This window comes from Prosopis cineraria, unplaced genomic scaffold, assembly GCF_029017545.1.
Source record: "Prosopis cineraria cultivar Desert tree isolate PC_DT_omini unplaced genomic scaffold, ASM2901754v1 PC1, whole genome shotgun sequence".
Classification (NCBI taxonomy): Eukaryota; Viridiplantae; Streptophyta; class Magnoliopsida; order Fabales; family Fabaceae; genus Prosopis; species Prosopis cineraria.
The window spans coordinates 54,893,725-54,912,331 of NW_026555332.1; the positions used below are offsets into that span (position 1 = coordinate 54,893,725).

General features: G+C 35.2%; 2 protein-coding genes across 3 annotated transcripts; one reads left to right on the top strand and one right to left on the bottom strand.

The window, feature by feature from the left end:
• Positions 1–208: 208 nt before the first annotated feature.
• On the bottom strand, positions 209–2,840 carry LOC129321436 (peptide deformylase 1B, chloroplastic). 2 transcript variants are annotated; one of them, XM_054967205.1, is made up of 6 exons: positions 2,544–2,840; positions 2,289–2,427; positions 1,844–2,030; positions 1,434–1,544; positions 1,202–1,264; positions 209–620 (listed from the first exon to the last, which is right to left on the bottom strand). In XM_054967205.1, exons 1-6 carry the CDS (start codon positions 2,758–2,760, stop codon positions 522–524), a joined length of 816 nt encoding a protein of 271 aa, XP_054823180.1. In that variant the 5' UTR covers positions 2,761–2,840; the 3' UTR covers positions 209–521. The 2 variants fall into 2 exon arrangements, with proteins under 2 accessions (XP_054823180.1, XP_054823173.1); XM_054967198.1 differs by having other exon boundaries at positions 1,838–2,030; positions 2,544–2,838.
• A 10,055-nt stretch (positions 2,841–12,895) lies between these two features.
• On the top strand, positions 12,896–15,863 carry LOC129284389 (ADP-ribosylation factor). The gene is made up of 4 exons (XM_054919856.1): positions 12,896–13,070; positions 13,324–13,394; positions 14,202–14,321; positions 15,743–15,863. The coding sequence occupies exons 1-4, from the start codon at positions 12,923–12,925 to the stop codon at positions 15,851–15,853; spliced, it is 450 nt and encodes a 149-aa protein (XP_054775831.1). The 5' UTR covers positions 12,896–12,922; the 3' UTR covers positions 15,854–15,863.
• The last annotated feature ends 2,744 nt before the right edge of the window (positions 15,864–18,607 follow it).

Here is an 18,607-nt window from a genome sequence, read left to right on the forward strand (position 1 = left end):
GCATATATATTCGGCCAAAATCTTTTTGTTACATATTATATTGAATAAATTTTAAACAAAATTTATGGCCACAATTCTAATGATCCCCATGCTTTTCCTTCTGTCTCTATTCAGAACATAATTATCCTCATCATTGAAAATCTTTCCATAGGAAGCTGCTAGTCCGCCCATAGCATAATGTGAAGGTCAATAGAAATGAACCAACTAATAGAAGAAAATGGAGATCAAACATTTATAATCTGAGAATTTTGAAAAGAGCTCACAATTAATTCCTAACAATAAATACATCCAGTCATCAGATACAACAACAACGTCGAATCAGCATCTCCAACATATCCAGAAAAAAGCTGCAGCTCTCTCTAATTTTTCATTGTTTTGAGGACTTCAAAATAGAGATTTCTTGTACGAAATAAGTTCTTCAAATATGAATAAATTTAGCCTGTAAAATCAGGAGCAGTTTTCAATTCTATAGAAGCAGGTAACATCAGGAAAATCGCAGCCGTTGATTGAAGCAGGCAATATCATTTCCCAAATCCAGTTGCAACCCTCTTCCCCCCACGGTTTTCTATCTTCTCAGGGCTTGGGACTCCACTCTCAACTTCGTACTTACTTTCTAAGGCCTGTGATAATTTGAACAAAACCATTAGTAACCCTTTTCTCTAAAGCTGAATTTTTTCGTGCTGCATAGACATGGTAACTCTTCATTCTGTTTGACTAGAAATAAACATCTAGGATCTAGGATTTTTAGAATCTGCCTGACTATCTAGTTTAGCCCTGATAGCAATGTAAAAGATTTAAGTTTCTTTCTCCCAATGGAAAGCTACTGTGTTCATGCATGTGCAAAAGCGAGCATGTAAAGAGGGAGGGAGAAAATATATGGTTCCAACTTAAGTCTGAAATTGCAATTTCAGATTTACTGATCAATGTAAAGGACTATCAGGCCCAAATGCCAGAGCATGAGACTTTTTTAATAAAGTCAAAATTGTCATAACTATCTAAACAAACCATACAAGTCACGTATATTTAATTACAGAGATAAGAAACAGATTTGAATTTGATTAAGGAAAATTCTCTTTGAGAGGGAGAGAATCTGAAAAACCAATGGCCACGGTATAACTCTGCCGAGCTAGTTTGTTAGACTCCCTGATAAGGAAGACCTTACAAGGATTGGAATGACAAAGAATGGTTTGTTTTTCCAAACCTGTAATTGAGCACGAATGCTATCAAGAACTTCTTCAGTCATTCTCTCAAAGAACAGAACTCCCTGTAAACATAAAACAAACAACCAATGGATCAACAAGTACTGACATGGAAATTATTCAAGATTAAGAAATCTTCTCATTGGCACGAAAAATCTTAGACATGCATGATAGAGAACAAATTCATCATTTTAAAAGCTGTAGCGCTTGAATAATTCTGGTTGAAAAACAGACCTGTAGATGGTCAAACTCATGCAGGAAAACCCGTGCAGGAAGGTCTGAGAAGCTGACAGAGAACCTTTTTCCACTGACATCACGTGCATCAATCTTCACAGATTCTGGTCTCTGGGGCACGAAAAGGGAACTATCTTAGGCAGAAACAAGAGTAAATAACTGATGAGGAGACCATTGTAGGCATTGTCGTCAATTAAATGACAAGGGGCATGAGGTCCTTTCATAGAGCACATATTTGGCAAATCCATCATGAGTCTAACATTTTTTTTTTGGACCAAAAAATGGGATATTTATATATCATTAATGGAAGAGAACAAAACAAGAGTCAGAGCCATAAGGCAACGGCAACATAATAATAAGCCAATGAAAGAAAGCTAATAAAAATGGAACAGTTTTTTTGTTACTTGTACGTCACCATATATCGCTGGGAAAGATAGGCAACCCTCATTAAAAAGTGAAAGTTTCTTTGAGTATTTGCTAATTCTTGGATTTATAAGAGCAATTTCCTCTCCTTCACCCCGTACACCAACAGGATTGAACACCATAAGTTGTACATTGACTCCTACTTGGGGTGCTGAAAGTCCAATACCATCAGTTCTGTGGGAAAGGAAAGCAGTCGATATCAACACTTAATATCTAATCTAATATAAAATATAAAATCCATATTAAATGCATTGTTAGTCCATTGCAGACCCACCTTGTTGTTCACAAGGGCGGACGCACGTTCAAGGCAAGGGTGGCCACCCCCGTCCGATTTCCATTTCACCCATACCCATATACACAGTATTGATTCGTGGAATATTAATTTAAATGGAAAATTACATCAATATAACCAGCAATAGTTAGGAGTCTCACTTGTACATTACGTCGAACATTTCGTCGACAAGCTTCTTCAGATTATCATCAAAGCTATCGATGCGCTTATTTCTTAACCTCAATCTTGGGTCTGGATATTTCACGATTTCCAGAGGAGCCTCGAACTGAAGATCGGCCGCTAAAGAAATCAGCAGAGTTCGTCCAATTAGTGCCTCCAAATATCAAAGCCTAAAATCTTAGCGAAATCCAGTTCATACAAAAAAGCAAGTTTATGGGATTGGCCAGTGAGCTTACAAGAAGCAACTTCATCTTCTTTAGGCGAAAACCCTCTTTTGGCCATCGCTTGAGGAGGAACCATAGAAGGTCTTGCGTGGCACGAGGAATAGAAAGCACGACAGTGAACGGAAGAATTGTGCAATCGATTAAGAATGGTGAAACGGGCAGGTCGCCGATTGAGAGCGGGAAGAAGAAAGTGCGTTGAGAAGAGCCTAGTGACGCCCACCACATCCATGGCCACAGGCGTACTCTTCTGCCCAAGTCATGAGGAGGAATGTCAATTCTGTTAGGGGTGAAAGGGATGCGTTTTGTGATAGTAAGAGGGAAACATATCCATACATTCCTGTAGTTTTGTTTTATCGATTTTGTTTTCACTTTCTATAATTTTTTTTAATATTTTCAGTTTCTGCAATTTTAAGTGATTTTTTTTCTCAGCTCTTATAATTTTAGTGTCTCAGTAAAAAAAATATAAAAATTAAAAATAAAATCTTATGAAACTATAAAAATCAATAATTATATTTTTTTATAATAATAATAACAATGACGAATGTTCTGTTGTTTGTGGAAGCGTGTGGCTTTTTGGATGGAGAAGATGAATAAGCGAATAAGATGCCATATGAAAACTCCAACAGCCATCTAATGAGATCAAAATGTTACAGTATTTAAACATTGGTGAAATTGTGAATAAGACTGCTCAAATGTTTGGTTTGGTTTTGTTTTGTAAAAAAATCAAACCAAATCAAGCCAATCAGCTCATTAAATTTAAGATATATTTAATTTTTTTTCTCTAGTTGACTTAGTTCAATTTTTGAGTGGTTTAGTTTGATTTATGGTTGATTTAAATTTAATATTTTTTGTGATATATTTTTATGATTGTAAATATTTACTAATAATTTTTTACCATTAATTACCATTTTCAATAAAAAAATTTAACAATTAATCAGCATATTTAATTATTAAAAATATTCCCTCCATTTAAAAATATAAAGTATTTTTAATTTAATTTCACGTCATATTAAAGTATTTACTTGTCTTTAAATTAATAATATTTTTTTATATTTACACTTATTTAATATGAGATTTCACCTTAAAATAAATATAAAGTGATTTATTTAATACAAGTATTTAAAAAAATAATAATTATACTTTAAAAAAGTAAAAACATATTATATTTTTATCTAATATTAAAAAATGCTTTTTATTTTTTAATAGAAGGAGTAACATATCATCCTCAGAACACTTGATTGTAAATTTTAAAAATTATCAAAACAATTATAAAAAATATTTAGTTAATTGTAAGAGATTTTTATTAGTAATATACAAATAACTAACCTTATGGAAAGAACTTAAAATTTTTTTATAAAAATATATGAAATAAATATAATAAAATTTGGTTCAAGATTCAAAATAAAAAAACTTGAATAATTGAATTGAACTAAATTATTTAGTCTTGCTAAAAGGAAAACCAATTCAAATTTAATTTTATTTATAATCAGTTTTGATCATTTTATGTTAGTTTTGATTTGATTTAATCCAATGTAATTGATTTGTATCGGTTTTAAGCACTCTTAATTTGTGAGTGAAATTATGTCTGATAAATAATATTAAAATGACACATATATCTGAATTTTGAAATTTATATTTTTGACTGGTGGCTCCCACCCTTGTCAGATAGGGCCTGAGGCAGCAGGTTTCATGATGTCTGAAACGGGAAAATTAATCCCATCCTCTAATTGGCCAATCCATTAAATTTTATATATATATATATATATATATATTTTAAAAGTGAATTTTATAAACAAAAAATTATTTGAATTAATAATATTTTATGTTTTTGAAATATATTTTTAAATATACAATGATTAAAAAAGACATTGATTTATAATAATTAATAATTCTTGTTATATAAATATGATATATTAAAAATATTTTAAAAATGTGAAAAATTATAAAATAACATAAAATTTATAGTAAATTAGTTCAATGGCCATGAAAAATACAGTTTTTTTAAATTATAAATGAAATTTTTTAATATTTTGAAATATAGCTTATTTATAAAATTAATTAGAAGTAATTTTTCCTTTTTATCCACAAATAGACATATTATTAAAATGCTTTACATAAATTGATTCACGAATATATCTTATATAACTAACTAAATGATTTTAACTTTTAACTAATTGAATTAAATTCATGTACACACATCCATCATATCTCCTTCTTTTCACAATAATTCTTTTTCCTTTCTTGACGGGCGGAGGAATCAAGGAGAGATTCACATATTGTTTTTTTGTTGTTCTAACAAGCGCACACGTCTTAACATGAATAGTTCAATTTTGTGCCCTTTAAACAGGTCTCATTGTTAGGCTTCCTTGTGCAAAGATAAATATAAACTTAGAACTTTCATTGTAGATGAGCATCTAGTTTTTCATGATAAGTTAAGATGTTTAGAATTTTTTACTGCCTGTATTTGATCTATTTTAGATAAATAATTATATTTTTTTTCATGTTTCTAATCCATGATAATGTATCAATTGTATGCAAATTGTACATCACTAATAAACTATGTCAGTAAAAAAATTTTAATGTCATTTAATCTCATGAAAATGAGAATGCTCAATCTCATTATTTTTATGATAGAAAATGAAATTTATTAAGTTAGGTATTTAATTCTCTGTGACAGGTTAAGATGTCTAAAATTTTGTTATGGACCGTGTTTGATATGTTTTTGACAAATAATTATATTTTTTTTCATGTTTATGATCTACAATAGTATATTAATAATATACAATTGTATATCATCAATAAATTATAACTTATCAACATCATTTAATCTTTTAGATATGAAGATACTTAACTTCGCCATTTTTTTTAAAAGAGCGTCAATCAAGTTCTATTCCATTTTCAAGTATTTAAAAGAAGATTTTTGTTAAAAAAAATATTTAAAAGAATGTCATATTACTTGCACAAAAAGTAGCTTTGCCATATAAAGCTCAACTAAATATTAAAATGGTTATAATGAAAAATATAATAAATGTTAAGCTATTTATTGAACTTAATTTTATAAAATAGGCTATACTTACAAAAGCTCCTAAAATTTAATTTGTTAAATAGCGAGAATAAAAAATATATAGTCTAATATTAAAAAATTTATGTAATAAATAGTTTAATATTAACAAAATTATGTAATAAATAGTTTAACATTCGTTAATATTAAATAGTTGTATGATTAACGGTTTAATTGATAATGTATAATTTAATCTCTAATGCATAATCTTTAATAAAATTGTGAGTTTTATTCATTTTTCTATCAAAAATCACACTTAAAAGTGCACTTAAAATTGATAATGAAAATATATGTTTGTTATTATTATCGTGAGTGTTAACTATATTTTCATCATCAAAGCTCTTAAAGTCAAAATCAATTGCAGGTTGTCTTCTAATAAAATTATATAGAGCTATTATTGCACCAATTATTCAAACTTGCATCACAAATGAATAATTAGGCATGTGCCGTAAGATTGTGATTTTTTTTTTCAAACCTCTAAAGTTTTTTTAATCATGTTCCTTAAACTTGAATAATAATAATTAAAAACTCCATTATTATTTTCAAATTCGGATGAACACTTAAAATGTGAGAGGTATTGCCTATAAGATTTATAAGAGCTTAAATATTCACATAATGTTAGATAACCAGTATCCATCTAGTAATGTTTGCATACCAATAAAAATAGAAATTATTAGAATTAATTAAATATTAAAATAAATTATTTTAAATTAAATAAATATAAAACAGGGTTGATAAACTCACATTTCAAATTCATAAAAAAATTAGATTTAACAAATTCACTTTCTAATTTCATTCTAACCCACATTTAAAATGTTATTTTATTCATTTAAAAATTATTCAAATGACATTTAACATATTTAACATATTACAAGCTGAAAAGTAGATTTTAAATGCCAAACCTTATAAAAGTGTGACAAAATTAGAATTTTCACGAGGTTAAAATATTTTATAAGCTTCCGGAACGATCCAGGACAATCAAGAAGGCACCGGAGTCTTTTAGGATACGCCGATATGACCTTGAAAGACTTAGATATCTCTAGAATAGTGTAAAAAGCACTTGAAGTATCTAGATTATTCTAGGGATATCCTATTCTTGTACATTCAAGAATTCTTCTTGTAAATATCAAGATATTCCTTGTAGATATTTCTATAGATAGAATATATACCGTTAGATCGAATCAATCCTAACCGTCCATTAAGGAGGTGGGAATTTTCTAGAGAAAGGGGGAGGCTTATAAATACCCCCTCACTCCTCATTTATAACCACTCAAGCAAGTAATAAAACTCTCGAGTTCATTCACTCAAACTCTCTACTCTCTACTTGTGCATCTAACTCTCTAAGTCCCTTTGCCTACTTTATGGATTTGGCTAATTTAGTCACGATCAAGAGGTTGATCAAGCTAAGGCCGTCACGGTTCAAGGAAAGGAAAGTTCCAAGGCCGTGACAACATGGTATCAGAGCCAAGGTTTGAGAAAGCCGTGGTTTCGATAGATACTCATAGGCAAGGATGTCGAGTGTAACTGAGGAGACTCTTGCTCACGACGAGGAGAAGGGATGGGAATCCTAACTTCCGCACCAAGGTGGTAGGAAGGCACGAGGCACTAGTAAGTTACGTTCAGAAGACCTTACTATACTCTCCATAAAAATTGATGCCTTAGAGAAAGCTATAGAAGAAATGATGGGTAGAGTAGAGAAGGTTGAGGGTGATATGGGCATGTTGGAGGACCACACTCTTAAAGAATTTGATGAGTTAAAGAGTAGTATGGATACCTTACAAAACTCTAAGGATCAACGGGAGGATGCCGTGAAATCCTTGGAGGCAAAGGTGATGGATGCCATCACCACGATGCAACAACAGCTTAACACTCTCAAGACTTCCTTAGAAGAAAAAGGAAGAAACCCACTATTGGATGGAAATAGTGGAATAAGGAAAGTCAAGTTAGACCTTCCTAAGCCTAAGGAATTCAAGGGGTACGAGATGCCAAGGAAGTTGAGAACTTCTTGTGGCAAATGGAACATTATGCTAACACCTTGGGGATGATTGATGATTAAACCAAGGTGCGCACCGCTGCTTACTTCCTTGCAGATAATGCCATGCTATGGTGGCGAAGGAAGAATGCAGACATGGACAAAGGGCTTTGCAAGATCAATACTTGGGAGGATTTTAAAAAAGAATTGAAGAGGCAATTATATCCAGAGAATGTGGTCCACGAAGCACGAAAGAAATTGAGGGATCTCAAACATAAGACCACTATCTCTGACTATGTATGAGACTTCACTTCTTTAACACTTCAGATTCCCAATCTAAGCAGTGAAGAAGCTCTCTTCTATTTCATCGATGGTCTCCAGAATTGGGCCAAGCATGATCTACAGCGGCGTGATGTGAAGACCATTAATGAGGCAATCATAGTAGCTGAAAGTCTCACAGAGTATCATAAGAAAAAATGTGAGTCCTTAAACCCAAGTCTTCCAAACCTAATCCTGAAAAGGGTGAGGGAGATAAAGACAAAGGGACATCCAAAGGGGGTGATGGCAGGACCTCGCAAAAGAAACAACCTAAAGGACAGAAGAAGACCTTCAAGGACCAAACGGGATGCTTTGTGTGCAAAGGCCCTCATCGAATGAGAGAATGTCCAAAGTTAGGTACGTTGGTAGCCATAATGGAGAAAGCTAAATAAAGGAACCTAATGCAGAGATGGGGTCTCTACGACTCCTCAATGCTTTAAAGGCCAAACCCCTACTAAAGAATTCTAAAGGTGAGGGTTTAATGTATGTAGATGGGAAGTTGAATAGATCATTTGTCACCATCATGTGTGACACTGGAGCTACCTATAATTTTATCACTCCAGAAGAGGCCAAGAGAATAGGTCTCAAGGTGGTGAAGGAGGGAAGAAGTCTGAAGGTAGTTAACTCACCTCCTAAGCAACTATGTGGCATAGCACAAGGAGTTGAGCTATGTTTGGGGAGCTGGAGTGGTAAGATAGACTTCTCCATAGCTTCTATGGATGACTTCAAGGTCGTGCTAGGACTTAAGTTCTTCAGGAAGGTAAACGCTTACCCCATACCTTATTATAATTTACTTTGCATACTAGAGAATGAAAACCCTTACTTTGTGCCTATAAGAAGGGTGAGTGGTGGATACCAACTCTCAGCCTTGCAAGTCAAAAAGGGGTTAAAGAAGGGAAAGGCTACGTACTTGGCAACATTGAAGGAGATTGACCCTGGGGACAAGGTTAAGGAAGAAGTCCCTCCCATAATTGCCCGTGTCTTAGTAGAGAACCAAGACATTATGCCTGCTGAGTTGCCCAAAAAGCTTCCACTATGTAGAGAGGTAGATCATGAGATCGAGTTGGAACAGGAACCCGGCCACCAGCCATGGTACCATATTATATGGCACCACCCGAGTTGAAGAAATTGAGGAAGCAGTTAAAGGAGTTGATCAATGCAAGCTTCATTTGACCATCTAAGGTACCTTTTGGAGCACCGGTCTTATTCCAAAAGAAGCAGGATGGGTCCTTGCGCCCATGCATTGACTACCGGGCTCTCAACGAGGTAACTATTAAAAAGAAATATCCTATTCCTTTGATAGCTAACTTGTTTGATTGCCTGGGAAAGGCAAAGTACTTTTCTAAATTGGATCTAAGGTCTGGGTATCATCAAGTTTGAATTACTGAAGGAGATGAACCCAAGACCACCTGTGCATGATATGGGTCTTTTGAGTGATTAGTCATGCCTTTTGGACTAACCAATACACTAGCCACATTCTGCACTTTGATGAATAAGATCTTTCATCCTTATCTCGATCGGTTCATGGTGGCGTACTTAGACGACATCGTCATCTATAGCAACACGCTGGAGGAACATGCTGAACACCTCCAGATTGTGTTCAAGACCCTTCGTGAAAATGAGCTTTATGTGAAGAAGGAAAAGTGCTCCTTTGCTATAGAGGAAGTCTCCTTCTTGGGACATGTCATCTCACATGGTTGCCTCAAGATAGATAAGAAAAAGGTACAAGCTATAAAGGAATGGGAGCCTCCAACATGTGTGGCTGAGTTGCGATCCTTCCTGGGATTAGTAAACTATTATCGGCGATTTATCAAAGGCTACTCGACAAGAGCTGCCCCTCTTACAGAGTTGTTGAAGAAGAACAAATGTTGGGCTTGGATGGAGGAGTGCCAACAAGCCTTTGAGGACTTGAAGGCAGTTGTAATAAAAGAACCAGTGTTGACACTTCCTGACTTCTCCAAACCCTTTGAGGTATATACTGATGCCTTTGACTTTGCTATAGGAGGTGTCCTGATGCAAGAGAGGCATCCCATTGCCTTTGAAAGTCACAAGCTAAATGATACTAAGAGACAGTGCACGGTCCAGGAAAAGGAGATGACGATTGTAGTCCATTGCTTGTGTACTTGAAGGCATTACTTGCTGGAGGCAAAGTTTATCATCAAGACAACAACGTGGCCACTAGTTACTTCCAGACTCAAAAGAAGTTGACGCCAAAGCAAGCAAGATGGTAAGACTTCTTGGCTGAGTTTGACTATGTGTTGGAGTATAAGCCAGGAGCAGCTAATGTCGTTGCCGATACTCTAAGTAGAAAGGCAGAACTGACAACCTTGACCCAAGTTAGTGGGGACTTATCGAGAAGATTAAGGAAGGGATGGCTTAGGATCCCATAGCCTTGCAACTAATGGAACTAGCAAATGAAGGGAAGACTAAGAGATTCTAAGTGGATGATGACATCCTTTACACTCTAGGAAGGCGCATGTATGTCCCTAAATAGGCAAACCTAAGGAAGGAGCTAATCAAAGAGTATCACCACTCTAAATGGGCAGGTCACCCAGGTCAAAGGCAAACTTTGGCTTTGCTAGAAGCAACCTATTATTGGCCATACATGAGGGAGGATGTGGAACTTTATGTGAAGACTTATCTTGTATGCCAACAAGACAAGGTAGACAACCAATTGCTCAGATGACTGCTCGAACCCTTACCTACACCGAGCCAACCATGGGAAAGTATTTCCTTGGACTTCATCTCAACATTACCTAAGCCAGAAGGATTCGAATCCATCATGGTGGTAGTAGATCGATTCTCTAAATATGCAACTTTCATAGCTATCCCAACGGACTGCACAGTTGAGGAAGAAGCTCGAATGTTTTTCAAAAATGTGGTAAAGTATTGGGGCCTTCTTAGAACTACCATTAGTGATAGAGATCCATGGTTCACAAGAAAGCTGTGGACAGAACTATTCAAACTATTGGGGACAGAGCTACACTTCTCAATTAGCTTTCATCCTCAAACAGATGGGCAAACTGAGAGGGTGAACACTTTATTTAAGTGCTACTTGCGGAACTTTGTTAGTGCCAATCAAAAGGGTTAGGTTAAGTTACTTGATGTGGCTCAATTCTCCTACAACCTACAAAGGAGTGAGGCAATAGGAAAGAGCCCATTTGAGATTGTGATAGGGCAACAACCAATCACCCTACATGCCCTCGCAACCTCCTATAAAGGTAAGAGCCCTGGAGCTTTTAACATGGCTAAGTCCTGGTAGGAACGAGCAGATGAAACAAGATCATCTCTTGAAAAAGCTGCTAAAAAGATGAAGAAGTTTGTAGACAAACGAAGGCGTGCAATAGAATTTCAAGTTGAGGATATAGTAATAGTGAAACTTCTCCCACAACAATTCAAAGCCTTCAGATCAGTACACAAGGGCCTCATTCGCAAATATGAAGGTCCTTATAAGGTAATCAAGAAGGTAGGGAAAGTCTCATATAAATTGGATCTCCCTACTAATTTAAAGATTCATACTGTCTTCTATATTAGCATGTTGAAACCTTATCATGAAGACTAGGATGACCCAACGCGAGGAACATCATCACGTGCCCCACCGACCATCACCAAGGCATATAATCGAGGAGTTGAAGAAATACTTAGTCATCGAGTTGTGCGAAAAAGAGGTGTGCCACCAAATACACAATACTTGATCAAGTAGAAGGGATTGCCAAAGAGTGAAGCGACATGGAATCTTAGAGAGACCTTTGGCAATTTGAAGAACTACTTTGTTCCTATAGAGATGATGCTGTGACGAGGACGTCACTCGAATAGGTGAGGGAGAATGTGACAAAGTTAGAATTTTCACGAGGTTAAAATATTCTAGAAGCTTTCAAAACGATCCAGGACAATCAAGAAGGCACTAGAGTCTTCTAGGATATGCCGTTATAACCTCGAAAGACTTAAATATCTCTAAAATAGTGTAGAAAGCACTTGAAGTATCTAAATCATTCTAGGAATATCCTACTCTTGTACATTTTAGAATTCTCCTTGTAAATATCAAGATATTCCTTGTAGATATTTTTATAAAAATATCTAGAAATAAAATGTATACCGTTAGATCGAATCAATCCCAACCGTTCATTGAGGAAGTGGGAATTTTTTAGAGAAAGAGGGAGGTCTATAAATACTCCCTCACCCCTCATTTATAACTACTCAAGCAAGTAATAAAGCTCTCAAATTCATTCATTCAAACTTTATACTCTTTATTTGTGTATTTAACTCTCTAAGTCCCTTTACTTACTTTATGAATTTGGCTGATTTAATCATAATTAAGAGGTTGATCAAGTGAAGACCATCACAATTCAAGAAAAGAGGAGTTCTAAGGCCGTAACAAAAGGCACCTTAAATCGTCAATCGTGGCACGTATGCAGCGGTGTTTTTGGGTGATTATAAGTGGATCAACTAAATGAACTATTGCTTTTCAAAGAATCGCGGTTCGCCCTCGACGCTCCTCCGATCCTACTTCGTAAACTTTGAGAGGTAACCAATCGTCCTTTCTCACGATCTTTCAAAATTTATCGTTTTTTTACTCTTTGATCACCTTTCCTGCGCGTTTATGTTTTAGATCTGCACCGCTCTCCGTGGGTTAACCCTTCGAATCAATTAAATGTAATCAAAATCAAGATTTCTTTAGAAATTGATATCGTCCTCGAAATTAATGATATTCATATTCTTCATTTACTTTTGTTGTTGGACCTGTTTTAAAATTGACGACCTGCTTGTTTGTTGGCTTTGATATTGTTTTCCATGCTTCTTATGATGATGATTATTACTAGTATACCTTTCTGTACTTGCGTAAATCCGATTGTAACTCCTGAAAAATAAAACATCGCCGATTTTTTCCCCTTGAAAAAATTCGGCTGTATGCGATCTGATCAATATTTATATTACGGTAGAGCAGTGAAATTTTGATGGGCTAATGAGATTTTTCCTCTCTATTTTTCCACTCCACGATCAGCGTCGAGTGATCTCTAGCTAGCTACTTCGGAAGTTAAAATGGGGTTGACGTTCACCAAGCTCTTCAGTAGGCTTTTTGCCAAGAAGGAAATGCGGATTCTGATGGTGGGTCTTGATGCTGCTGGTAAGACTACAATATTATATAAGCTCAAGCTTGGCGAGATCGTCACCACCATCCCTACCATTGGTGAGCCCTAATACTCATGAGTAATCTTTCTTTCTTTCTGAATGGTCAGGCACAACATTGCTGAAGCCTTATGAATAATTGAAAAGGCAGGCTCCGTTTAAAATAACCTGATATTTTATGGTCCATTGCTGTTTATGGATTAGATTTTTCCAAAAGACTTGGGAATTATGACTTTTCTAATTCTAATTGCTCTTGCTTTAGATCGCCTCTCACTGTACTAATCTGAAAAGAGGGCCGTATGTTTATCCTTCAGGATTTAATATTGAGACCGTGGAGTACAAGAACATCAGCTTCACTGTATGGGATGTTGGTGGTCAGGACAAGGTACAGCTGTATTTTTTTTTTATTTTAAAGTGTATCTTCCTGTAGTCAGGGAGTGTCACAAGTTGTGTAAACTTTATAAGTGTGAAGGGCTCTCTAAACTAGTCTCTTAGGATGGGTTTTTTCTTTAGACTTTTGCTTATGACATTGGTACTTTCGTTAAGAGTCTGGTGTCACAGAAAGGCTACTGACGGAGGTTTTTGATTGACTAAAAGCTTAGTGAAGTGTCGTAGAGTGGAGCCATTGCGGATGTCAGCTCTTGATATGTTGACATTGTAATGAATTCCACATCACGTAACTTCACAAGTTAAGTGAGTTTTACAAGTGTGAAGGGCTCTCTTCCTAATAAGCTAGTGTTTTGGATGAGATTTCTCTTTGAACTTGTGCTCATGACACTTCCATGTTTCAGACTTTGTTAAAGCTCACAGGATCCCTACTGAGCTTATCTATTTTGTGTCACATCGGAGGTGACATTTCTGTTTCTTACCTTGGTTTGAATGAGGTGAAAACAAATTTTGATGTGCTGGGAATGAGGATCTGGAGATGTCTCTAATGTGTATGGTCAGCGTTTTGCTATTTTTGAGTGAATAAACAAATATTTTAAAGAAATAAATAGTTTTTTGCTCACAAAATGAGTAACAGACACAGAGCCATGCCAGTTTATATAATCTACTCATCATGAATTTTGACTCTTCTTTGGCTTGTATTTTTGTTGAATAGGTGTCTATTCTGCTAGTGGTTTTCTTTAATTATGAGTAAAGCATGTTGACTTAGCAACCCGTGTTAAATTATATTATTCTATGCATTTAGATTCGTCCATTGTGGAGGCACTACTTCCAGAACACTCAGGGTCTTATTTTTATGGTTGATAGCAATGATAGAGATCGAGTAGTTGAGGCAAGGGATGAGTTACACCGGATGTTGAATGAGGTACGTAATTATATACATGCTATTGGTTGAACATATATTGGGGAGTGAGGGTTTAGCATGAATTGTTTGCATTGTTAGAGGCTCTAGCTTCTTAAGAGGAAGGTGGTCTTTGTGTGCATTCCTGTGTTTTCTTAGGTTATTTTCAGTACTTTCATTTGCTTAGACCTATATTCTAGTTAATTATTGACTTAGTATTGTGAATTTGAATACTGTTTGGAGCTTGAGTTATTCAGACAATACAAATGATCGGGTGTTGCCCAGTCTCAGTCTGGATTGATAAAATCATGAATGTAATTTAAAAGGACTAGTGTGCTTGATACGGTTATGCAATTTCAGAGAGAGATATAGCAAAAATGATGGGAACATGTTGGAGAAAGAGAAAATGAAGTCTTTGTGACTAATAAATGGGGGTTGGGAAGGGTTAATTGTGACTTTTTATTAATTAGGGGGTACATGAGTACAGGATTAGAGTAGTTAAGTGAAATTTCTATTAAGAATATGATTTATTTCTGCAATTGTGACAAGATAGAAAGAGAGATAGGAGAGAGAAGAGAAAGAGGAAGAAGCAAATTGATAGAGAGAGAATTTGAAGGAGTGAAGAGAGACGAACAGAGAAGTTAGAGAGATTCTGAATAGCACCTGGGTATTCTCATTCGAGGAAAAACATAATCTGATTAACATAGTCAGTAGTCTTATTTATAATCTCCTATTCCTACCCATTCCCTGTAACCGCTACTTAACAACCATTAACTAACCTTTCCCTCCGACTAATTATTTACTAACTGGTCACAATTACCTAACCACCTTGCTTATTTATTAACAATCTCATCAAATTCTATGATATTACAATGATGTATCATAATAATTCACTCTGTTGCGTGTTCATCTCTAGAGTTTATTGTCATCTTGTGTCCAGTGACGGTAGATTTTCCTCAGAAGCTGGTACATCAAGAAATTGGGCGTGAGGAGGATTTTCTTGTTCAATAACCACATATTTTGAAATTACAAAACTTGCACATGTGCCAGAATGCCAAAAAAAAAAGTAGGAGGGGATGGAAGGTAAGAAGGGAAAGGATTGAAAGGTTATAGCATCATTAGGTGATATGCTGAGTTTTGCGCCCTTTCATGACCTTGACCTTGGTAAAACTCTTCTTACGTACAATGGAGGTAGTTGGCATGGCTTTGATTGGTTGTGTTAGTTGGAGCACCAATATATTGACCAAGATTTGTTATTTGATGTTAGTTTTAATTAGCTTTGTGCTTGATTGCTTGTTATCTCTTGTTTTTTACTCATCCTTTGTACTTTGGTTACTAAAGTGTTTTTTAAGTTTTAAATTGTTTAGCAGATGAGTTTTTGTGAATATTAGTTTGTGGGATGCAAAAGACATAATATTGGTCTGTGAATCTAAATGTTATTTCAGGATGAACTGAGAGATGCCGTTTTGCTTGTTTTTGCCAACAAACAAGATCTCCCCAATGCAATGAATGCTGCAGAAATAACTGACAAGCTTGGACTTCATTCCCTCAGCTAACGCCACTGGTTAGATAATATTAACTTTTGAAGTAACCTATTAAATATGCTGTCTCTTGGATGGGTTGCGAGTGCAGTTCTCAGAAGTTTGTTACTTTTGTTATTCTAGTTGTGCAACATCTAGAGAGGGAGCTTCCCAAAGAATGATACATGATGTTATTTTATGCAATGTTTTAATCTGTTTCAGGTACATCCAGAGTACTTGTGCAACTTCTGGAGAGGGGCTCTATGAGGGTCTGGACTGGCTTTCCAACAACATTGCTAACAAGGTAAGTATCAAGGTTGTAGCACAATTCAGAGTTTAAATGATTGTGGTATGGTGTTAGAGACAAGCTGTAAATTGTAACCACCCTGGCTTTTGCCATGACAAGGCACGAGCCACTAGGCATATGACGGGTGCCCAAATTTAGGAAAAATTTCAAATCAAGATGGGCAATAGAAACCTTTTGGAGAATAATCTTGGGGGTTAGGTGCAGGTATTTGGCTTTTTGGTGTGGGTACAAGTTTCTGGGTGAAGTTGGTTACGATTGGGATGTTCAAGGGGGAACGTGAGAGGAAAGGTAGAAAATCGGGGAGCTTTATGGCAGTTTCTAGACAGCTAGGTCTCTTACATCAGATTGTGGGCAAAAATGAAAACGAACAATGAAAGAGAACAATGTAAGAAGAAGACATGAAAGAAGTAGATCAATAGAAAAGAAGACAAGAGAAATAGCAATTAACACAAAAGACAGGGGGAAAAAAGAAAAATAGAAAAGTCAATGAGAAGAGGAGAATAATAAAAGCTACACATTTTCCCCTTTTCCTCTTAAGAATTTATATTATTGTGGCCAACTTTTATTGGCTGAAAAATCTGTACTTTCTCCAGGAACACGCGTGTTATTGAAAGGACATTTTATAAGCTTTATTATTTTTATATTTTTCATTAAATCATGAAAGATCCTTTTCTTGTTGTTTGGTACTGTCATTCAAATAAATATTGAGACAAGCAGTAGGTACGTTTTTTTTTAAGAAAAATATATTTTAAACCTTTTCTATCTTATATTTTCTCAATAATTATTTTTCTTAGAATTCCATTGGATCTGATTAATTTAAAATTTTCTTTTATTTTTTATCTGTATTATTTAATATAAAATTTAAGATATATTAATTTAATTATAACTAGTTGAATCACAGTTGGACTGTTGAACCTTGAACCGATGCCTTTATGGGCTAATGACCATTTGGTATTAAAAATATTGGTTTTTTACTGCAATTTTTGAACTGAAACTAAGTTCCATGCAGTTGGTGCTAGAGAAAGATTGGGCATGGTTAGTGTTAAAGTAGATGCTAGGCTTGGAAATTTGAAGGAGGTTGTTTAGATGGAGGAGGATGTGGTTGCATGAATAACATGGAGGGGAGGATTGGTGCCATTGAGGTACGATTGGAAGGGAGCCATCATGAGTGGGTATTAATAGCTGGAGTAGGAATAATTAAATTAAGCAGGTATCCTAATTCCGATGTTTGTTCAATTATCCATATATGAAGTAAAAATTTAATATTTTAAGCCAAACCAAATCTAGAAAAAATTGTCATATCTTGATCTTAAACACCCCAAATATTTCAAAATAGCAGGATTGCAGGATTCAATATCTACAAACCAATTGACAAAGAAATGGGAGCAAGAGAATAAACTAGCTGGGATTGACCCATAATTAGGTTTAAAAGTGATATAACAACCGAAATAAATAGCATGAACTTTCTACAACAAGGAGAATTGAAGGGTTAAAATCAAATAGCCACAGAATAAGGGGGGGAAGAAACGATGAGAGAAAATTGATGAAGCAGGAGTACATGTGAGAAACTTTATTTCCAGCATGAAACCAAGGGAGCTTGGCGTTGGTGTGCAACATGTTGATGGCGTCTATTGTATTCAAACTGAGACATTGAGGATGAGATGAGTTCTAATAGAAAAATATATTCTCATGGGGTGTGAAGTATGTTGATACTATATATTTATTACTCCTTTAATTCTATTTATGAGTCACTTTCTCTTTCACCAGATCTAAAGAAAATCTTAAAATTGATTAACTCTGCCTAAAAATTTGACAAATTCTCAACTTTGTATTTATTAAATATACATATTTTAACAACATACTTTCTTGCTCTAACATTCAATGGAGGGTTAAAAGAGAAAGATGTGATGAAAATTTACTAATGTGATTTGTTAATAGGACCCAAAAAAAATCTTCTTTCTCTGTTCTATAAATAGTACTAGAGGGAGTATGTTATAATGCAAGTATCCTAGCTGTGCATTACTATTGGACAAATATTGGATATCTACTTTCATTATTTGAACCCCACCCAGTATCCATTATTGTTCAGATATTGTATACCTATTTTGATTGGATTTCATTAGGCATCAAAATACCTGCGCCCAAATTGCCTTCCTTTTACTGGAGGCTCAGAATGCGATACATATGGGAAAGGAATTTAAGGGGGAGCTGTTGGAGAGGTTTAAACCATCTCAAGGAAATGGGGAATGAGCTCCCATGGCTTCTAAGCTAGAAGCACATGTCATTATTGTCACCAGAAACATAGAAAAGTTTGAACTTTTCTCAGCTCCCTTGAATGAAGCCTGGTTCTGAGAGGCTCATTGGAGCAATTCTAAGTGATCGTTGAGAAGATATCAATGCCAAGGTCTGGGTGCGTAAGCCCACCACTGTTAAAGAAGCGCACCTACCTGGTCCATTAGATTGAAGGAAAGAATTGGGTCTTG